This window comes from Schistocerca piceifrons, chromosome X (genome assembly GCF_021461385.2).
Source record: "Schistocerca piceifrons isolate TAMUIC-IGC-003096 chromosome X, iqSchPice1.1, whole genome shotgun sequence".
NCBI classification, from domain to species: domain Eukaryota; kingdom Metazoa; phylum Arthropoda; class Insecta; order Orthoptera; family Acrididae; genus Schistocerca; species Schistocerca piceifrons.
Genome location: NC_060149.1, coordinates 79,353,253 through 79,377,486, shown reverse-complemented (window position 1 = coordinate 79,377,486; position 24,234 = coordinate 79,353,253). Strand labels below are relative to the sequence as shown.

Sequence of the window (24,234 nt, the reverse complement as noted above, 5' to 3'; positions counted from 1 at the left end):
CTCTACCTGTGCTGCTAGAATATGTGCCTTTACAAGTACGACACAACATGTAGTTCATGCACGATGGAGCTCCTACACATTTCAGTCGAAGTGTTCGTACGCTTCTCAACAACAGATTCGGTGACCGATGGATTGGTAGAGGCGGACCAATTCCATTGCCTCCACGCTCTCCTGACCTCAACTCTCTTGACTTTCATTTATGGGGGGCATTTGAAAGCTCTTGTCTACGCAACCCCGGTACCAAATGTAGAGACTCTTCGTGCTCGTATTGTGGACGGCTGTGATACAATACGCCATTCTCCAGGGCTGCATCAGCGCATCAGGGATTCCATGCGACGGAGGGTGGATGCATGTATCCTCGCTAACGGAGGACATTTTGAACATATCCTGTAGTAAAGTGCTTGAAGTCACACTGGTACGTTCTGTTGCTGTGTGATTAATGTGATTTGAAGAGAAGTAATAAAATGAGCTCTAACATGGAAAGTAAGCGTTTCCGTACACATGTCCACATAACATATTTTCTTTCTTTGTGTGTGAGGAATGTTTCCTGAAAGTTTGGCCGTACCTTTTTGTAACACCCTGTATACAGGCATGAGTTGGTCAGGGATGATTTCGAAATGCATTTCTTAGTCTGTCAAGGAGTGGTCGTATCTTTCAATAACTAAGTGTCACTTCATTTGGTTACCTCTACACTGAACTCATTATTAGAGTACGTACCCACAACCACATGTTTACTCGCACCCACATTTAGATTGCATATTACAGACTTCACTTTAATAGGCAAGTTATGCTACAGTAACAGCCCAGTGAGTGGTGGTGACGATCGTAATAGTGGGAACTCAGAGTGTGGGAAGAAGAGTTCTTGTCTGTCCTGTTGCTCCTATATATTGTCTGTGTGCCACTGCTGCTACTGTGGTACAGATGGTAGAAATTCAACGTCAGGTAATCCATCAGTTCAACACTGTAGTGAGGTAGACAATGGAAATCCCACATCCGGAAACAGTAGCTGTGTTTTCTGAGCCAACAAATCAGGTAGACCAATTGTGTGCTGCTGCTGTGATGGTGCAGACAGTTGTTGCTTCACTGCATCATCGGGAGCTCCTTGTGCTGCGGAATAAATAATGAATGAAAACACATATAATTAATAATAAAGAGAAATGTGAGAGATGGATGTATTAATAATATTTACATTCAAATGTGAGGGTCTTCTTCTACCGACCTCTATTGCTGCTGCTGACACTTCGTGGTGATTGGTCAATATACAGAGCACAAATGACAATTCCATTTCGTGATGATGGATACCATACCCAGGTGAGTTATGGGGGTAAGCCACAGCTTGGACTAGTGGTGGGATCAAATCCTGCCAATATTGTAGCTTCCTGCCATTTATACGTCTTCCAGTTCATCTGGAGAAGTGGAGGATCTTGAAGGTGGGTCATAAATTATGGTAATTAAGATAAGGCCAAAGTACCTTGTCATAAATTAGAATTGCATAAACAAGTGTGCAGATTGTTTACTTTAGAGTCATAAATTAGCTTAAATAAATACTGTACAGGCTTACTGGACTGTTGCTTGTTTACATAAGGAGGCTAGGCTAAGTGGCCAGTTTTTTTTCTTTTTTTGAGAACAAGGCACTCTTTGAGGTAGAACTGGAACTACTCCGCCACTGCGATGTACTGCATACAAGAGTTTCATAGGTGTATTTTATGGAAAATATTATTCTTACAAATAGATATTAATTTTAATTTATTTTGCAGTGGCATACCTGAATAAAATATTCTCACTTCACAAGCCACATCACTTTGAATAAAACACTCGAACTTTCTACAGCTGTCTGTGCCACTATCATGAGTGTAAAAGGTACATACTGCTGGGAGTGGCACAGTGATTCATTTATATAAGTGTGCCTGTAGCATCTGGAGACTTCCAGACTGCGACAAAGTCATGCACATGTGGAAGGCAAGTTGGGTTGTTCTCAGCAGTTCTGGTCCACCACAGGACTGATGATGTCTGGTTGTGTGAGGTGCTGGCACCGCATTTGAAACTCCTGTTCCTGCCAACAATTATCAAGCAAGTAATCCATAAAGCCTGGGAGGTGTGGCAGCACATGGCATTAACTTCTTCACAACGTCATCTTTCATACAAGGCTATTGGAATATCTTACCTGTCTTCCTGAGGCTCACCTGTCTTGGACCATGACTAAGCTTCCAGTATGTATCACACTCTGTCTGATAAATGCAGCACCTAGCTTCGTCACTGTCCAACTCAGGCCATCGTCAGAAAGAGAGAGAAGTTTCTGAAAGACTGGAATGCCAGACGAAATGGTGAAAAAATATTTACGCCGAGCGCCTTCAGACTTCCCGGGCTTTAATGGATTGCCGAAAAGACACAACGAAACATCCCTCTTAGACCACTGTTAATCCAATCAGTTCGCCCACTTACAGAATGGCATACAGCTATCAAGGCTATTAGCACTCAAACTAGGACACCATGAACACCACATGGAGCACTTGAGGAGCAGGCTTTGAATTCTGTGAGGTTGTATCCATCTTGCGTTCTACAGTACATTGATGACACCTTCCTGATATGACCTCACAACGGAAGTGCACTGCAGCAGTTCATCGATTACGTGAGTACTGTCCAATCGAACATTAAATTTTAGTATTGAGTTGGAGAGGGATGGTCATATAACGTTAGATTTGAGCCGTTCGCGGTGGTCTAGCGGTTCTAGGCGCTTCAGTCCGGAACCGCGCGACCGCTACGGTCGCAGGTTCGAATCCTGCCTCGGGCATGGATGCGTGTGATGTCCTTAGGTTTAAGTAGTTCTAATTTCTAGGGGACTGATGACCTCCGATGTTAAGTCCCATAGTGCTCAGAGCCATTTGAACCATTTGAGCCCTATAACGTTCTTGGGTGTTTTAATTGAGCAGTAGGCAGGCGGCCGGTATGTTCATTCACTGTACAGGAAACCAATGCGCGCTGACCAGCACTTGAACGTCAATAGTTTCAGCCACCCCATACACAGGAAAGCGGTCCTGAACACCTAAGTTCACAGGGCATAGATTATTTCTGAAGACAATCACCTACAGTCTGAATTGCAGCATTTGAGACACATGTTCAGAGAGAAGGATTAGATCAAGGGAGACACTGCAAACGCTGAAAGTGCCATCAATGAAGAACGCCTTGTGAATCGTCATAAGAGGCCAAGCTGGCTGCATTTCTGAGTTTCTGTGGAGCAGCGAACAGCAGAGTGCTGCTGAGTCGTGGACTGAGGCCAGTGTTCCAGCTCCCCTCTCCAAGACGTGAGATATATTATGCCCAGTTAAGGATGACGTAGTTCTTTGAGTACCTGGTGTGCACAGCAGCATCTTCTGCAAATGCGGCAGCATCTATATAGGTCAAACTGTTAACATTGTTACTGAGAATTGTGCTGCGAAAAAGTTATACAATGGGAGCTTGAGAAGTCGACTGTAGCTGAACACTGCCTGGAAATCGGACATAAAATACAATTTGAAAAGTTGAGGGCTGTGCTCGTGCATCCTCACATTGGGATTAAAGGTTGTGGCCGAATATAGAATAAATAGTAACAGTTTTAGCAGCGAACAGGGGTACACATTTAGCAAGGCATGTTGGGGGGAGCTTTGGATATCGAACAAAAGCAAAGACAGGTGCGTGACGCTCGTAGGGTGGCAGCACTCGCCCCTCGCCCCACCTGATGTCATCGCTCATGCAACAAATCAGAGTTGCTGTGAGCTGCTCAACTCGCCTTCACTGCATGCATCACTTCATCCCTCGCCGGAGGGTTCCAGGCTCTACAATCTCGCTTATATAAGTGGAACACTGTGCCAGCCCAAGCAATCGACGGTTCTTACTCCCAATAATGGTGGTGCTGACAGCCATCAAAAGCTCGAGTAGTTTATTCAGATTTATACACGGAGCACCTGAGAAGCAAGCATTGATTTCTGTGACGTTGTACCCGTCTTGATTCCTGCAGTACATTGATGACATATTCCTGATATGGCCTCACAGCGAAAGTGCACTTCATCAATTCAATCGACCACATGAGTGGTGTCCAACCAAACGTTAAATTTACTATTTAGTTGGAGAGGTATGGTCATCTAGCGTTCTTGGATGTTTTAGTTGAGCAGTAAGTGAGCGGCTTGCGTGGTCATTCAGTCTACATACAGGAAACAGTGTGTGTAAAAAGAGAATATTTTCTTTAATCATGATTTCTGACCGTCAAAAAAAATAGAATAACGCATTAAGAATAATACAGTTCACCAAACTGTCCACCATTACAGACAAAGATGTCTCTGCCCAAGGTCAAGATATATGGACATCAACATGAAGAAAAATTACTAGAAACGGCTGAAATGGAATTTTTCCCTGTATGCCATGTTTCGCTGAGTACTACTCTGCCGTATGTACTGCACCCAGAAAAATTAATAGAGAATACCAGTTGGCAGATGTTACGACGACATCATTTACTAATGTCTTTGGTATGATCAGTTTTATCAAATTCTGATACTAAATTATTAGAACAAGAATTAAGGAGAAGAAGTACTGCGCTGTCTAAACTCATCCTGCGTTGCCGGTAAGTGCACCTGCAAGCGATTCAATTACAAATGACTACCCATAGTCTGTTCAAAATTACTTTAGAATTGACAGCTATGATGGAAGTAGTGAGAGAGCCATGGCACACATTCACTCAAATCCCACAAGAGCTACAGCCGCAGGTGACAGGCCTTCGCTTACACCACTACAACATTCCCAGCTGATGGTATGCTGCAATTTCAGGCAGCTTGCTGTCCCAAGCATTTCTTTGCACACTGAGAATTTGCTTCTTTTCATTCCTTATAGTTCTGGGGTTAATATTATGTTATTGCTAGTCATTGTTGTGTGGTGCTGAACACTGTCAGCAGCCAGTTCATCAAATGTTATTGATTAGAAATGTTCAACATTGCTGTCTTGGCAGGGGGATTGCTGTATGAAGTCACGTAAGAGAAATGGTTTCCATGCTATGTTGCCACACTGCCACAAATAATTATCCCTCATAATGGTAGAAGCGGAATAAGGGAGTACTATTGCATTTTGTTTGTGTGGGCAAACATACTTTCAGGGAAAAATTATCCCCCTCCCCCCCTCAACCTATCGTTATGCTAATTGATTTATGACCCCTTGGGAATACCTGTTGTTATGCTACTTGATTTATTACCCCTGAGGATAATCCATCCTTCTGAGAAACCCCCCAGTGCTCCCCCTCCCTCTCCCCCTCCCCCTCCTCCTCCCCCTCCTCCTCCCCCTCCTCCTCCCCCTCCTCCTCCTCCTCCTCCACCTCCTCATCCTCATCCTCCCCCACTCACGTGGGAAAAGGGATTGACACCTCATCCCCTCCACAGTTTGGTTCTGAGCTACCTTTCCCCCTCCTGGAAAATTCCCCACCTCTCCCACCACCAGCCTCCTCTCCCCCACTTCCCTCCCCTTCCCACCACTTCTGAATTGGTGGGGAAAAGACTCAATCTGTGCTGACCTGCTGGAGAGAAAGAATCTCACGACATGACATTCAAATCAATAACAATTACGTTGCTGAGAATATACTGTTTATTTATAAACTTCCATTAATGCATGCTCTGTTTCATCGGTTTCTGGAGGACAGGTTGTCTGCCCCCACTCCCTTCCCCCATCTGTGAATTGGTAGGAAAAAGGCTGTAGTGGAAGGTGCTGTCTTTATTTTTGGCAGTAAATGTGCTCAATTGACTGGATGTTGTGTAGGACAGATAGGAGTTTAATATGTGTATTACTTGTAAGCATACAGCTGAGGATTGTGTCCATAGCTTCCTACATGAGGAATGGAAGGAGGTGATAATCCAAAAATGCAGGGGCAATACTTTTCAGCAAATAGTGGTGATGCAGCAATATGGGTTGACGATGCATTCTGCAACTCATAGGGTATATTGCCTGTGCTGGAATTGTTTGTGTTTATTGAAATGGCCAGTCGGTCCACGGAAAACATCGGTGAAATGGCCACACAACAAAATAAGATATCGCGAGAAAACCATCAATGAAACTGCCCTAATCACACAGTCTAGAATGTCGCCTATACTTCGAAAAACGCTTTGTAAATGGCTTGATCATAATGAAATATTACGACAAAAACTTCGAACTACACGTACTAAAATTCTGAAGAAGAAGAAAGAGCATGTTCTTGGCATTAAATAATCCATTTTCACTACCCAATCAAATTAATTATTTAACAATTTACAGGAGTCAAATAGATCGCTTAAAACACTCACCACCATCTTACGATGATTCTTCTTTGTAATAAAGCATATTTTCAACCTTTGAGAATCACATATACGTTTTGCAAATCAAGTAATCAAATTTCTGCCACAAAGAGATCATAGCGCTAAATACATCCAAGATCTTCCACATACCGACGTTTGAGAACACAAGAACACTCCTGAACGTGGTGGCCATAACCCATGCACCGCCGAGCAAAAGCGCTGACTCGCCGCTTCTGGTGCCATTCAACTGGCATACTGCTTAGTTCACCATTCAGCCGCCCAGAGGGCGCCGCAAGCGCCGCCGCCCAGTCGGTCAGCAGCTGCAGGGTGGTGGCTACCTTTGATCTCACATTCCAGCGACTACAGACTGGAAATCAGTGTCCTTTGATTCGATACTCGGGAAACCACATCTGCTTTCTCTCAAGGTGCTACTTCTTGTTCTAACACCTGCGCCTGAGACCTGTAAGCCAAGGTGTTTCCCCCTCCCCTCCCCTACCACAGTTCGCCCAGTGCACCATTTCTCAACTGACAGGAGAAAGGCTCAGTCTGTTCTAACCTGCTACAGAGAAAGGATATACGGTATTTATTTAAATTATTTATTTTTCAGGGTGTTTTGTGCTGCATTATCCTACAGTGCACCCACAGTCCACCATCCTCCCTCCCACTCCCACTTTCTGCCGCCCCTGTCCTCCCACTTTTTCCAATCCCACGTGTGAGAGTATATGTCCACCTCAATGTGTGCCCTAGTCCACTATATCATTCAAAATTGGAGGAAAAGTGTTCTACGGCCGGTCCCAAGCCTACAGCTGTGGCGGTTCTCGGACAGGTATGTGCTTGCACGACAAAGACTCACAATGTGCCGAGTTATTATTGACGTAATGATCTCTGGAAGCCTTACACAACACATGGCGGTCCTTCCACTGTTCACCCCAGGGGGCTCACCTTGGTGTATAGGGTTCAACTGAGCTAGTTCACAGAAGGCGTTCTAAATTGGTTGGAATGCAGCATTGTGCCTTCATCAACTAGTACCGGTCTGTGGGTAGGTGAAGTGGTGACTTTATTTATTTTAGAGGGTATTATCCTACAGCGCCTGCCTCCAGCATCGGACATACATTTACCTAGCAGGTCTCTCTCCAACACACTATAGCGAAAAACTATAAGGTGATAAAATAAGAGGGTTGGGTTGTTTGGGGGAAGAGTCCAAACAGCGAGTTCATCGGTCTCTTCGGATTAGGGAAGGAAGTCGGCTGTGCCCTTCCAAATGAACCATCCTGGCATTTACCTGGAGTGATTTAGGGAAATCACGGAAAACCTAAATCACGATGTCCGGACGCAGGATTGAACCGTCGTCCTCACGAATGCGAGTCCAGTGTGCTAACCACTGCGCCACCTCGCTCGGTGATCAAATAAGAACCTCATACACCATAGGAAACATCGATCCTTTGTAAGACATGCAAAACGTGGTGTTGCTGTATGCCCCTCACCACACTACCACTCGTCAAACACGCTGCTTTCGAGGGTGTATCCTAAAGCTGTCTCCACAAACTAGCGCCTCAAACCGTCCCCGCCCCACCTCCATCATACACGTATTAACCCAGCGCACATCTCTTGCACATGTCTACCATGTGTAAGATCGATAACACATCAAAAACTTCCACTATTTTATCGCCTTGTCAGCGAAAAACCCGAGACCGAAGCCAGTAGACATAGTCCCCCTCCCTGTCAGATCCTATGCCGTATACAGGAAAAAACAGAGCTGATGGACACTTGTGTTCTGGTCTTGCATCTACCCACCTCTGATCTATAAATGCAGCCAAATTGCTTTGATATCTCCCCAGCCGATCTCTCAATCGAAAATACACGTTTTCCACCGTTATGTTTAGTAGTGGACCAAGGCAGGATTCGTCAATACCAGCACTAGCAATACTAAGCATAAACGACACGGAAAATGTAGTTGATGATGTGTATATTTCCGACTTAAAAGACGTATAAAATCCACAAGTTTCCTAATAGATAGAACATCAGTTTTCCTACTTAGAAATTGACTTCGTTCTAGTTGTTTTGTAAGTAATACTTTCTTAGTGTGCAACAGCTCGGTCACCTTCTACGATACCTGCATAAAAATGTGCTATGGAAGTAGTAAAAGACCAGCAACTATCACTTCTAGATGTGGTGGTTACAAGGAATGCTATCTGTGCAAGCAGTCAAATCATCACCTGAGTCATAAGAGCTTATTAACTTTGTTCTGTATGCATGCAATTTTAACACTTTACCTGTAAAGTACGTAGAAATTCTTAACAGTGGCTCCAACAAAGACGATGTAAATGTTGCATTAAAGCAGGAGAAACATATTTTGTCATTTTAGGACATTTTTCTCCACGATGCCATCTAATATAGATATCGCCAAATTAGGACTGGTACCCACAAACAATGTTATACTGCCGTCTTAAGAAAAAGAACCATTCTGTCGAGCAGACTTAAACCATTTCCCACTAAACAAATTGTCCTCCCCTTACGTTCACGCAAAAGAAAACAACAAATGGATAAGGTCAAAATCGAGAAACAAAAACATGGGTATCTAGTGAAAAAACTGCCACAAAAGATGAATATAAATCGGCAATTGGAAAAAGAAGAAGGTATTGCAGATGTACAGGCAAAGCTCACATATTGCTTTAAAACATCGTGTATGGAGAAGCCTAGATGGAGCTAGAGGATACAAGATACCTGTTAATAGCACTTGTAGGTTGTTATACGTTGGAGTACTTACCATAAATGACAGATTCGAGTATGTTTGCTACATTATAATACACATGAAATGTCTGTTCATAAAGCTCCACCTGGGACTGCTTAAAAAAAGAAGGACAATATTTACCTAAATGTGATGGATTATATGTTGTGCAGTTAGCAACAGAACAGCCCACTGCGGAGTTTAAGACTGAATAAGTTGATCATCATTCTGACTGAAAGTCAGTAGCAAGACCGAGAGAGTGATTCTGGATAACTTGAGTTATTCTTTGTCTTGGTAAAATATGGGAGATGTGATGGATTGGATACATATCTCACCGAATTTATAAAGTGCTCAGACGAAGGAATATTGCAGTATTAAGCTAATATCCGCCACTCCTGGGTGCTGCTGCTACTTATTCTCACTAGACTGCATAATCTGGTTCTGCGCCGTTTCCATCTCATTGCTGAAACGCGGTTTGTTCGGTAAACCTTGATGTATACATGGTGAACCAGAGCTCCAGCGACAAAATTTCGGATGCTGTTCAGTGACATTTTCTGAGTATTTTAGTATTACGGACTTGAGGGCTCCTGTGGCTTGTAACAGAGCAGTAATGGAGTGGTTTCAACTAGCGTTATATGGATCGTATTGATACTTATTTTTACTGCCTCCTAGAATCTGGATATCGCTCCGAAATGTAATGGAACCACACGTAAGCCAATGTGGTTAGACCGAGACAGGTCTTTGTGAATAATGCCACTACACCTTGTGTACGATTAGATGACTATTAATTCCATAGGTTTTCTGTGTAGTTTTAATGGGGGCATAAGTATTAAGAGAATGGGTACGTCTCACAGCTGGTTGGCCAATAAGAAATGTAATACTGTTCATCAGGTTTTGTTTGGACTCGAGGCTAGAATCGGCCACTGCGATCATGAGACGTATTGATAGCATCAAACATCATATGCGAATTTGGAATCGTAATGAATATAGGAGGTCTGAAAAGTTCTTTAAAGTCTGACGTCCGATGGATGGTTATCAATACTTGCATTAAGTATGATGATAGAGAGAAAGAAGAGTCGACACAGCGATGTAAACTGACAGACTCCTCGGCTTTGCTTGCGGCATGGCGTTGCGTATTGCAGCCGGTGGTCTTGAGCGCGAGCGGAATGAATGGACATTTGTGGATTACGCCGCAAGCCGCAGCTGAGGCTCCTGAAACCGGTCGGTGGGCCTTCTACAGTGCTTTTGACCTAAAAAAGTGTTTCCACGATCTTTGCGGTGTCCTACGTTCAACAATGACAACTACAGAATAGATCGATTTAGAAAGTGTTCTGTCCATAAATCGAGTCTTCAGTGTCATAACTCAAGTGATTCTAAGTCAGTGACGGGGTCTATGAGGTACTGCAAACTCTGTGTACACATTTTCTTGACAGTTGTGTGTGTGGAAGAGACTGTGTCTGCTCATGGCGTTAGTGCAGCATGGTGTGTAATTTCGCATATCAAACACTGCTGTTGTTTCCTCATAAGATGTCGTTATTTAATGTGTTTTCCATTGCTGACGATCATTTCACAGGATTGATGCTTGCAATCGGACATGAACAACGGGCGCTATAGATCTCTGGAAAGGTATATAGTGCACGTATCACAAAGAATCTATGTTTTTGGTGTAAAAGATAGTAGTTTTATCATCTTAAAGTATCTCACCATAGTTAGTGGGACACAGAACTTGTAGGGTGAATACACATCAGGTGTCGGAAATATGTTTCCTGCATTGGCTGCATTGGAATATTTAGAGCGTTGCATTCCACACGACTAATATGTCGGAAAACCACTCGGCATTAACACTATAGTGTGTTTAGTGCAAAACTGTGTAGCCTTAGGACTCTGTGTTTACGTACTACAAACATTTCTCTCATTCCAAAACACTCTTGGTATAAACTCCAAACACTAGAACAATACTCCAAAATAGATAGCGGAAGTGATGAACGTAAAATATTTGAAATTCCTACCGTCTGGAGCTACATCATGCTGAAACTATTTCTTCTTCTTCTTAACCATCTCTTATATCACCATAACACCCTCAAATGTTTCAGCAAACTGGTATACAGCAAAAAGGAGTGCTTACCTCTTCAGCATGCACTCACATAGAGAGATAAAGTATACATAGATGGGTGCCATGCATAGGATTGGTACAGGACAGTCTTCACAGAATGGCAGTCATAATATTGGAATGAGAATACTAGTCTATATCACTAGCGTTGGTCGGTTTGCAAGTTTAGAACATGTGTTATGCTCTTTCTGAAATCAAAACATCGGAATGTATTGACTTTGCGGAACTCAGCTCGCTCTGTTCCATCACGAGGTGTCGCATGTAGCGGATGTAGGGCCCTCCTCCTTCTGGTCAGTTCCAAATTAATTCGGAGATAATATTGGTAGGAGGGCTGGCCAAACACTGAGGGTCTGTTACACGATGCGTACAGAGAGAGACCGTCAAGTGTTTTCCTCAGGATCTTCAGCGTATAGGTTTAACGAATGCGCTTCGAAATAGAGGACAGAGTCCAGTTAATACATTTCGAATTTTTACTTCGTTGGAGGTTACAAAATAATAAAGAGAGAGCTAGATGCACATTGTAGCTCGCTGTCGAACGTAAAAATGACTGTTTTTTCCTGATAAGCATAAAAGACACTGTTCTGTGTTCACATTTCATGTACACTACTGGCCATTAAAATTGCTACACCAGGAAGAAATACAGGTGATAAACGGGTATTCATTGCACAAATATATTATACTAGAACTGACATGTGATTATATTTTCACGCAATTTGGGTGCATAGATACTGAGAAATCAGTACCCAGAGTAACCACCTCTGGCCGTAATAACGGCCTTGATACGCATCGGCATTGAGTCAAACAGAGCTTGGATGGCGTGTACAGGTACAGCAGTTGATCGACCACCATTGACCAGACGTTTTCAGTTGGTGAGAGATCTGGAGAACGTGTTGGCCAGGGCAGCAGTCGGACATTTTCTGTGTCCAGAAAGGCCCGTACAGGACCTGCAACATGCGGTCGTGTATTATCCTGCTGAAATGTAGGGTTTCGCAGGGATCGAATGAAGGGTAGAGCCACGGGTCGTAACACATCTGAAATGTAACGTCCACTGTTCAAAGTGCCGTCAATGTGAACAAGAGGTGACCGAGACGTGTAACCAATGGCACCCCATACCATCACGCCGGGTGATACGCCAGTATGGCGATGACGAATACACGCTTCCAATGTGCGTCCACCGCGATGTCGCCAAACACGGATGCGACCATCATGATGCTGTAAACAGAACCTGGATTCATACGACAAAATGACGTTTTGCCATTCGTGCACCCAGGTTCGTCGTTGAGTACACCATCCCAGGCGCTCCTGTCTGTGATGCAGCGTCAATGGTAACCGCAGCCATGGTCTCCGAGCCTATAGTCCATGCTGCTGCAAACGTCGTCGAACTGTTCGTGCAGATGGTTGTTGTCTTGCAAATGTCCCCATCTGTTAACTCAGGATTCGAGACGTGGCTGCACGATCCGTAACAGCAATGCGGATGAGATGCGTGTCATCTCGACTGCTAGTGATACGAGGCCGTTGGGATCCAGCACGGCGTTCCGTATTACTCTCCTGAACACACCGATTCCATATTCTGCTAACAGTCATTGGATCTCGACCAACGCGAGTAGCAATGTCGCGATACAATAAACCGCAATCGCGATAGGCTAGAATCCGACCTTTATCAAAGTCGGAAACGTGATGCTACGCATTCTCCTCCTTACACGATGCATCATAACAACGTTTCACCAGGCAACGCCGGTCAACTGCTGTTTGTGTATGAGAAATCGGTTGGAAACTTTCCTCATGTCAGCAGGTGTAGGTGTTGCCACCGGCGCCAACCTTGTGTGAATGCTCTGAAAAGCTAATCATTTGCATATCACAGCATCTTCTTCCTGTCGGTTAAATTTCTCGTCTGTAGCACGTCATCTTCGTGGTGTAACAATTTTAATGGCCAATAGTGTATCTGAAATGCATGAAACACCCACTTGCATGACAAGTTTTTTACAATACTTCCACAGATACTAATTCTGAAGATGAGGATCGCTCTCAAACTATATCAATTTGTCCGTTAAACTGAGAGAAATCGGGTGTATTTGTTCTCGTGCTTTATTATCATAGTGATTGTGCTTTTTTATAGCTGGTAACTTAGAAGCGTTAGCTTGACTTAAGATGCGACTGTTCGACTGAAAGTTTCCATCACACAATAGCTTATAAATTAGACCTATTGGAGCGTAGTGTTTGACCCAAAAGAGCTATTATTTTTCCTCAGATTGATGTTCCTAAATAGCAAGTACTTTCTGTAACATTCACGACAAAATAGTGGAAGTTTTTGATGTGTTATCGATCTTACACATGGCAGATATGTACAAGATGTATGTTGGGTTAATACACGTATGACGGAGGTGGGGCGGGGGCGGTTGGATCCGCTGGTATGTGGAGACAGCTTTAGGATACACCCTCGAAAGCAGTGTATTTGATGAGTGGTTGTGTGGTGTAGGGTATACAGCAACACCACTTTTCGCATGTCTCACAAAGAATCGATGTTTTCTGTGGTGTATGAGGTTCTTATTTTATCACCTTATAGTTTTTCGCCATAGTGTGTTGAAGAGAGACCTGCTGCGTAAATGTGTGTCCGACGATGGAGGCAGGCGCTGTAGGATAACACCCTCTAAAATAAATAAAGTCACCACTTCATCTACCCACAAACCGGTACCTGTTGATGAAGGCACAATGCTGCATGCCCACCAGTTTCGAACGCCCTGTGTGGGCTAGCTCAGTTGAACCCCATACATCAAGGTGAGCCCCCTGGAGCAAACAGTGGAAGGACCGTCATGTGTTGTGTAAGGCTTCCAGAGATCATTACGTCAGTAATAACTCGGCACATTGTGAGTCTTTGCCGTGCAAGCACATACACGACCGAGAACCTCCACAGCTGTAGGCCTAGGAGCGGCTGTGTAACACTTTCCCTCCAATTTCGAATGGTATTGTGGACTAGGGCACACAGCAAGGTGAACATATACCCTCACAAATGGGATGACAGGGGCGGCTGAAATTGGGAGAGGGAGGGAGGGTAGTCTACTGTGGGTGCACTGTAGGATAATCCAGCAAAATAACACCCTGAAAAAAAAATAATTTAAATAAATACCGTGCATCCTTTCTCTGCAGTAGGTTAGAACAGACTGAGTCTTTTTCTTTTCAGTTGACAAGAGGGTGATGGGGGGAACTGGAGGGGGGAGGGGGAGGGAAACGCCTTGGCGTACAGGTCTCAGGTGCAGGTGTCACAACAGGAATTAACAACTTGAGAGAGGGCATACATGGTTTCCCTAATATCGAATATCAAAGAATACTCGTTTCTGTGGCCACTGGAATGTGAGATCAAAGGGAGCCGCCGCCCTGCGGTAGCTGGCTGGATGAGCGGCGGCACTTGTGGCGCCCTCTAGGTGGCTGAATACTTAACTGACCAGTATGCCAGTCGGCAGCATCAGTAGCGGACAGTCAGTGCTTATGCTTGGTGGTTCATGGACTATGGATAGCACATGGAGGAGGGTTCTTGTGTTCTGAAACGTCGGTAGATAGACGATCTTGGATTTGTTTAGTGCTATGTTCTCTTTGTGGGAGAAATTTAATTATTTGATTTGCAAAATGTATATATGGTTCTCGGACGTTGAAAATATGCTTGATGACAAAGAAGAACCTCATAAAATGGTGGTGAGTGTTTAAAGCGATCTATTTGACTCCTGTAAATTGTTAGACAATTAGTTTGATTTGGTAGAGAAAATGGACTGTTTCCCGCCAAGAACAAGTGCTTCCTCCTTCTTCAAAATTTTTGTATGTGTAGTTGGTAGTTTCTTTCGTAATATACCGTTACGATCAAGACATTACAAATCATTTTTCGAGATACAGCCGACTGTTTGGACTGTGTGATTAGGGCAGTTTCATTGATGGTTTTCTCGCGATATCTTGCTTCGTTGTGTGACCATTTCGCCGATGTTTTTCGTGTACTGACTGCTCAATTCAGTAAACACAAACAGCTCCAGCACAGGCAATAGATCACATGAGTTGTGAAATGCACCGTCAACCCATATTGCTGCATCGCCATTATTTGCTGAAAAGTATTGCCCCTGCACTTGTCGATTATCACCTCCTTCCATTCCTCATGTAGGAAGCTATGGACACAATCCTCAGCTGTATGCTTACGAGTAATACACAAGTTAAACTCCTATCTGTCGCCGGCCGGTGTTGCCGAGCGGTGCTAGGCGCTTTAGTCTGGTACTGCGCGACCGCTACGGTCGCAGGTTCGAATCCTGCCTCGAGCATGGATATGTGTGATGTCCTTAGGTTAGTTAGGTTTAAGTAGTTCTAAGTTCTAGGGGACTGATGACCTCAGATGTTAAGTCCCATAGTGCTCAGAGCCATTTTTTCCTATCTGTCGAACACAACATCCAGTCAATTGAGCACATTTCCTGCCAAAAATAAAGACAGCACCTTCCTCTCCAGCCTTTTTCCTGCCAGTTCACAGATGGATGAAGGGGGCGGGGTCAGACATCCTGTCCTCCACAAATCGATGAAACAGAGAATATATTAATGGAAGTTTGTAAATAAACAGTATATTCTCAGCAACATAATCGTTATTAATTTGAATGTCATGTCGTGAGATTCTTCCTCTCCAGCAGCTCAGCGCAGACTGAATCTTTTTCCCATCAGTTCACAAGTCGGGGGAGGGAACTGGTTGTTGGGAAGTTGTGGATGGTGATGGGAGAGGTGAAGGGAGGGCTGGATGATTTTCCAGGAGGGGAAAGGTGGCTCAGAACTAAACTGTGGAGGGGAGGGCAGTGCAATGCTCTTTTCGTGAGCAGTGAGGGTGGAGAAGGGGGAAGAGAAGGGGGGGGGGGGTAGAGTGGGGGCTTCTCAGTAAGATGAATTATCCCCATGCGTCGTAATCAATTAGCATAACAACAGGTATCTGTAAGGTGTGAAAATCAATTAGCATAACAATATATTGTTGGGGGAGGAGGTTAATTTTGCCACTCAAGGTGTGCAACGTGGATAAACAAAGTGCCTCAAATGTTCAAATGTGCGTGAATTCCTATGGGACCAAACTGCTGATGTCATCGGTCCCTAGACTAACACACTACTTAAACTAACTTATGCTAAGAACAACACACACACCCGTGCCCGAGGGAGGACTCAAACCTCCAGCGAGAGGGACCGCACAATCAGTGATATGGCGCCTATAATTGCGCTGCCAGTCTGTGCGGCCAAAGTGCTTCAACCCACTACTGATGACACCAACCATTCTGTTGTTGACAACATGCCTACTGTGGCAAAGCAAAAGGAGGACATGATTGGCTTCAGCATATAAATGACAAAGTATGTGAGAGATTTAAAAAGTTTGACCTTATGGAGTTCACATCTCTCCAAAAACCACAGTTCCAAATATATGAAATCGACAAGCTTGCAAAACGATTTAGGCATATAGTCATCGGGTGGCGACCTTGTAACCACCACTTCACCAAAATATATGGCAACATTGTCATAAACATTAAAAAAATTATGCTGCCTGCAGATGAGGCACTCAGCAGTGTTTCTGTTATGAAAGTCAACTCTGAAGTTTAGAAGAAAGCCATCAATTAAACAGAGGAAATCATGGAAAAAGCAAGCCAGAATGAATCTATTTTTTATAAAAAAAATGTTACAGGAAATGATACGCATGCATGTCCGAAGGAACATGCATCGTATTTATCCGCCGACACTGGGAAAGCGACTTTCAAATAAAATGACTCCGCTGTACAGGGATATATATAATGGATGTACGAGTACATGTTATAGACACATGGTCGACGACATATGGAAGTTTGTGTATGGGCGTGAGTCTTCCTTCGGTAGCCTAATGGTAAGGTGACCGCTCGCTATAAGTGGGAAATCCGGTTTCGAGTCCCCGTCCCGCACGAAGTTCCATTGTCGTCATTCCATTGTACAACTCATGGTTGTCCATATTCGCAACTGTGAATACATTTCATGTAACTCATAGATGTTGTCTGATGGTGAGTGTGAGGGATACATATCTTACTAGTTGGCATCCCACACGTCCTCTATAGGACCTAGACGCATCGTATCCGCAAAGCATTCACGCAATGTCAGCTACCGAAAGCAGCCAAAATGTGTTCGACACTTTTATTGTTCTTACTGCTGAAGGCCTTCCAGGCTCCTCACCTTTATATGTATGTAGTCACCTCTGAACAATCGAAACTGCAGTTTTATGAGTCTTACAGACATCTTACAGAGCGAGATGGTTCAGTGGTAAGAGACTACACCCTAATTATGGAGAACATCCAGATTTACATTTTCCGTGATTTACCCAAATCGCGTAACACAGGAGCTCCCAAACTTTTCCTCTGGCGGAACACCCTGAGAATCCTGGTACGCTGACGGGATACCTTGTTTATTTTGAAGGTTACTAAAAATTTTATTTTATTTAGTGATTACTGCAGTTTTAAATCGTAAGTAGTAACACAGAACTCGAAATAAAATTTTAAAAATAATTAGTATCGTCAAAATATCAAAAAAACTGCCGTGTTGTTGATAGCACCTATTCACTTCCCGTTGAACACCAGTGTTCTGTGGAACACAGTTTGGAAAACCCTGGCTTAAGGCAAATGTCGGTGTCATTCCTTTGCAACGGGACGACTTACTTCATTCCCAATCCTCCCCCAGTCCCCGTTGTTATTCGGCTCTGATGACCTCGTCGTCGGCATAACGTTAATCCCTAATCTTCCTTTCTCCCAAGTACATTGTGCAGATACAAATATCTAGTTCCTAAGTCACAATAATATTGAAAACTGAATCTGAAATTCTTACTGACATCTCATTGCATATTATGTATTGTCACAGGAAAGTGATTTTTTAGGAGAAGAACTAACAGTTTATGACCAACCATATAACTGAAACTACAACAACAACAACACTCCGTCTTTAGGCCACGAGTGGCCTACCGGGACCATCCGACCGCCGTGTCATCCTCAGTGGAGGATGCGGATAGGAGGGGCGTGGGGTCAGCACACCGCTCTCCCGGTCGTTATGATGGTATTCTTGACCGAAGCCGCTCTTCTCAATTGGCATCACGAGGCTGAGTGCACCCCGAAAAATGGCAACAGCGCATGGCGGCCTGGATGGTCACCCATCCAAGTGCCGACCACGCCCGACAGCGCTTAACTTCGGTGCTCTCACGGGTACCGGTGTATCCACTGCAGCAAGGCCGTTGTCATATAACTGAAACTGAACATGTAAAAAAAAAGTTCTTGCTGTCTGAAGGAAGTTCATAAACACACAAGATACAGTAGTTCCAGCCTTTGATGCTATTTCTAAAACGTTTTGTAGCAGTGTGTAAGATTTAATAAACCTAAGGGTATTCTGCTTAGAAATACTTATTATTATTGTTTGCGCTTCCCAATTAACAAATTAACTGCATATTACCGATAGCTAATAGCCTCACGTCGTATGAAGTACACTTTGATTTAATTTTTGAAATAATGTAGCTCACCACCACATCTCCCCTGTTTTATATAATACTTGTTTCTTACTTAAGATGATACTGGAGCGAAACCTTTTGCTTATACACTCTATATCCATGTCTAATTAGGTAATTTCTTCCGACAGGTGATAATTGTAACTGCAGCGTATCGTCTGAACATCTTCGGCTTCTTGGCACTCGGCAACGGACTGTCACCAGGAAATTATGGTCTTCACGATCAAGTTGCAGCCCTCGACTGGGTGAAAGGAAAAATATCAGCATTTGGTGGATCTGCAAGCGATGTGTGCATCTTTGGCCACGGTGCTGGAGGAATAAGCGTAGGACTTCACACAATCTCTCCACTGTCTTCTGGGAAATTCGCACGTGCAATTGCTATGAGTGGAAATGCCTTAGTGCCGACGGCGGTAACGAGAAGTAAAACACAGGAGGTCCTGGAATCTCTGGCAGAGAGATTCGCCTGCCGGTCTGCTTCCCATTCAGACCTGCTGCCGTGCTTAAGAAATGCCCCGACGTCACCACTTGCTGCACATGCCAGTTTGTTTCAGTGGGGGCCAGTGGTCGATGCAGACGCAAATGCAAGTACAGCCTTCTTGCCAAAGGAACCAAAGGAACTTCTTGAAGATGGACAATTTAAACAGGTATTTACATATTTCCGCGAAATATTGTAAATTTAAAATCAAGATTTCCATATATCGTGATAAAGATTATAATTTCAGACTTTTACCATATTCTGAAACAAAAAACACATGAATCGTAAAACTAAATGTTAAATATAACGTCAGACCTCCAACGCACACACTCGCAAGTGTTATCCATTGCCAGTAATATTCAAATCGTGTACTGTCACATGACGAGGACTATTTGAGAGGTTAGTTCCATAACACAGAAATATTGGTAGCCTGTCACTTTAAAGTGAGAACTTTCTCGTGGGGAGTTATACAATTTATGACTGACCTTTCAAACATTTTCATTTTGCAATTGTGGGTTTCAGGGTGAATTATGACTTCATCAGAAAAATACAAATGCAGAATCTTCAGGAGGCGGGTTTACCGCTATCATTTACTTGTGATGCCAGCACAACGCTCATTACTGGTTATCCTGTCCTTCTCGCCCCCCCCCCCCTCCTCTCTCTCTTATAAAAGGATGTCTTACAAAAGGATGTTTTTATCTTGATGACCTCCAAGTGTGCCCTCTAAGCACAGGATTAAGTCTGGTTAAACAGCATTGAAGATTAGCAAGATCCTGATGAAAATGAAAAACTTTTAAGTAAGATATGTTTTTTATGGGTCTGGGATCAAACCATTCAACTGGGCCTCATACTTCTACCACAGTACTTAGTATCAGTACCTTCTACCGATAGTATGGATGTAAATCTCAAACCAATTATACAATGGCTTAAATACTACCAGTTGTGCATCTCAGAACATAGCTCTGTCTGATACATTCTAACATCGATACTACTGAGAATTTTTGGTAGTCATATAATGGTTTCACTTGTGTTATGATACTATGGCACACAGTACTCTGAAGCTAATGTCATTATGTTACTCTCAGTGATTTCCTTAGAGACACTGTTATATAAATCACTTCATTATACTTTATGAGATGAAGTACTGCTATAATGAACTAAGCGACACACGTCTGAAATTGCAGAAATCATACTATTTTTTCACATCATCATAAATGTTGAAACTTTAGTAATAATGACTTATGAACTCACAAATGATTTACTGAAGTGTATAATAACCGTTTCAGGTTGACTTTATGGCTGGATACACCAACATGGAAGATGCACTGCTTCATTCAGATATTGAGGAAATGGATAAGGGTTTAACTCAAGAACGGTTTTATTCATTCCTATCAGATATGGTTCAGCAGGAATCAAGTGAAAGTAACAACAATGAGACCTGTGTAATAAATGACCAATACATAATTGAGTCTGTTTCATTTTTTTACAGACCATATCCACAAACCTCAGACACAACGCTTCTAAGAGATCGATACATGGATTTAATGACTGAAAGAAATTATGGGGCAGGTGCATATTTACAAGCATTAAAACTCAGCAAAGTAGGATCAACATATTTCTACAGATTTGATTATAAACCAAAACACAGTTTGGTGCCAATTAAAGAGTGGGTTAAGGTACCACACAGATTTGATCTTCCTTTTGTATGGGGAATGCCATACTGGCCCAACCTTGCATCTTCAATAGTGTGGTATGGTGGTGATCGTAAAATATCTGATGTAGTAATGAACCTCTGGACAAATTTTGCAAAGAATTCTAATCCTATACAAAATACGCTCAACATTAAGTGGGAAGCTTTTACTGAAGAAAAACCTGGTGTGATGATTCTGGATCGTTTCTTTAACATGAGTGATGGAACGAACATTGACTACAAAGCTTTTGAATTCTGGAATAATTATTATCCTGTAGTAGTGCAGGCTGCTACACAGTGCTGTATCTTCAACAACACTGCAACTAAGTTTCATGAAAATATCATTCCAAATAAAATTAAACTTCTACTAGTTGGGATATCATATTTAGTCATGAGATAAAACATACTTAAATATGAAATGTAAAATGTATGTATCAAGTGAATAATTTCTCAAAAATAAAGAAAGAACTGTGTTAATAAGAAATCAGTGTATTGTTATCTGTACAATTAACCCTAGCTAGAAATTTTTTGCTCGACTATCCCTGGAATTATAAACTTCAATTATTTTTATTCATTCTGACCAAACTGTGTGCTAGAATGAGACTTCACTCTGGGCACCAGAGTTTTCTGAGCAGTGCCCATTATACTGAACCATGTGCACCTCACAGAGTAACTCAAACTTTCACTTTAGCCTTGACAAGTGCCAGAATTTGAGTTCCAATGTAGCAGAGTTACACAATCTGAAATACTTTCAAACAATAAACACGGTGTATTCCAAACCAAGAATAGTGTTATTTCATCTTACTTCTTCAGTAATGTCCTACCTGAACGTAAAACATATAACTTTACGCTGTATCAAAGTCGCAAACAAATAATAAAATTTAACGTAATATACAGCAGTATGTCTACAATCAGAAGCAAACTTTATGTCGTTCCAGCATTGTCCTATCCTGTTTATTCTTATATGTAGTTGAACAGAGAGCCCAAGTTACTTTAAACTGCACCTATAGGGTATAACTACAAATTAAATTAACTGTGAAAATCTGTTCTGGCACTATGCACATAATGTGAATTAATTTTTCTGACCCGCAGTTTTGATTAATATTTGAAAAGAATGGCCATTGAAGATATACTATGGTGAATATAATTAAACTTTGACTACCTAGCCACTGTAGGCGGAAGACTATTTACTGAATGGGTACCCAAGTCTATAGGAATGGTGTTCAGACTGTGCGCTGCAGGATTTGCATTGTTAGTAGTGTTAGTGTCATGACTTGCCGTTAGGCGGTATTACTGGTACGGCGACGAAGGGTTGAAACACAAGCATCAAAGTGAATTAGGCTACAGTCACAGTCGACATGGGTCTGCACGGGGTGAGCAGGGCTTTAGTCGTAAAGCCGTTTTATCAAGATAAGAGCAATAGTACTGCTCCTTTTCTCGAGTATCGAATCATTAAGGGAATACGGCGACAGCTGAACATTCCATGGTCCACCATTCGAAAAGCGCTGCGAACAGTTGTCAAATGATATCTCTAGCGCACTAGGCTACCCTGGATGCAGATCGTCGTCACACTGAGCAAAGTTTGTGACCTTGAACTTAAACACGGTGCACAAGAAACAAATGTTTTCCTCTCATGTGGAAATTAAAATATGTTTTTTTCAATGGTTTATTCGCTATTTCTCATCTCTATGTCCTTATAAATGTTTCAACAAAGTTTCATGGTGCTTCGATCATTAGTTTTTTATGGGAGCCCTCTAAAGCAGCGACGGTTAAATTATAGCCACCCTGTATATTCTGACACATACCGTACGTACTGGGGTAGACAGACAAATGGAAACACCGCAAACATAACACATTACCATGCCTAAAAGATACAAGAAACCAGTTGGCATTCCAATCTCATTCCAGTCCTCTAGGCATGTATGGCATGTAAGTCCTATACGGTTTTCAAGGGGATCTTACACCATTCTTCCTGCAAAATAATGGCAATCTCAGGAACGACGATGAAGGTGGTAGCGATCTTGCACCTTTCTCTCCAAAGCAGCCCACAGAGGCTCAATAATATTGAGATCTGGTGATTGTGGGGCCCACGGCAGCTGCGACAAAAGGGATGTGTGTAAAAAGGGATGCAGTCGTCTTAGAACACAGAATGACCATTTGAGAACACACATTGTACCATGAGATGGACCAGATCAGCCAAAATAGTCACATAATCCTTGGCAGCACTGAGAACTTGAAGAGTAACCACGTGTCCCATGGAATACCACGCTACGGCTGCAAAAACCATTACCAAATTCCAGACATGTTTCACACTTGGGAAGTAAATTTGGCGCAGAAGGTGGAAACAATGTGAAACATGACCGACCTGACGAAATGACATTCTTCATTGCTCCACTGGCCAAGTTTATGACTTCGGCACCATGTTTTCCTGTGATGTACAATGGCATCACTGATGAGTAGTTTTGGAATCCCAGCTCGCCCTGCAATTCCCGGCTTATAGGGCTCCCTTCCTGTTGTTTTAGTGCTGATACGCGACATTCAGTTCTGCAGTGAATTTTCCACCTGTCCTGTTGTGTTTTTCGGCACAGTCCTCTTCAATGACAGTCCATCACAGTCACTCAATACACACCTTCGTCCGAGTTGTGACTTACCGAATGATGTTTTTTCTGCTTTCCCTGTATGCAGTATAAATTTTCGGTGCTGTGCCTCTTGAAACGCCAAACACCTCGGCTCCCTTGATGAAGCCCCCACCATAAGAGCATCACCAATTTACCCATATTCGAATTCAATTAGTTCATCTACATCCACATCTACATCCATACTCCGCAAGCCACCTGACGGTGTGTGGCGGAGGGTACCTTGAGTACCTCTATCGGTTCTCCCTTCTATTCCAGTCTCGTATTGTTCGTGGAAAGAAGGATTGTCGGTATGCTTCTGTGTGGGCTCTAATCTCTCTGATTTTATCCTCATGGTCTCTTCGCGAGATATACGTAGGAGGGAGCAATATACTGCTTGACTCTTCGGTGAAGGTATGTTCTCGAAACTTCAACAAAAGCCCGTACCGAGCTACTGAGCGTCTCCCGTGCAGAGTCTTCCACTGGAGTTTATCTATCATGTCCGTAACGCTTTCGCGATTACTAAATGATCCTGTAACGAAGCGCGCTGCTCTCCGTTGGATCTTTTCTATCTCTTCTATCAACCATATCTGGTACGGATCCCACACTGCTGAGCAGTATTCAAGCAGTGGGCGAACAAGCGTACTGTAACCTACTTCCTTTGTTTTCGGATTGCATTTCCTTAGGATTCTTCGAATGAATCTCAGTCTGGCATCTGCTTTGCAGACGACCAACTTTATATGCTCATTCCATTTTAAATCACTCCTAATGGGTACTCCCAGATAATTTATGGAATTAACTGCTTCCTGTTGCTGACCTGCTTTTTTT

The 24,234-nt window shown here is 43.0% G+C and overlaps 1 protein-coding gene across 1 annotated transcript in view; it reads left to right on the top strand.

Moving 5' to 3' along the window:
* Window positions 1–21,191, top strand: part of LOC124722184 (carboxylesterase 1C) — a 148,454-nt gene extending 127,263 nt beyond the window's left edge. The window contains exons 4-5 of the mRNA XM_047247383.1: window positions 18,758–19,270; window positions 20,388–21,191. Coding sequence (XP_047103339.1) covers window positions 18,758–19,270; window positions 20,388–21,191 — 1,317 coding nt within the window. The remainder of the gene's footprint in view (window positions 1–18,757; window positions 19,271–20,387) is intronic.
* The last annotated feature ends 3,043 nt before the right edge of the window (window positions 21,192–24,234 follow it).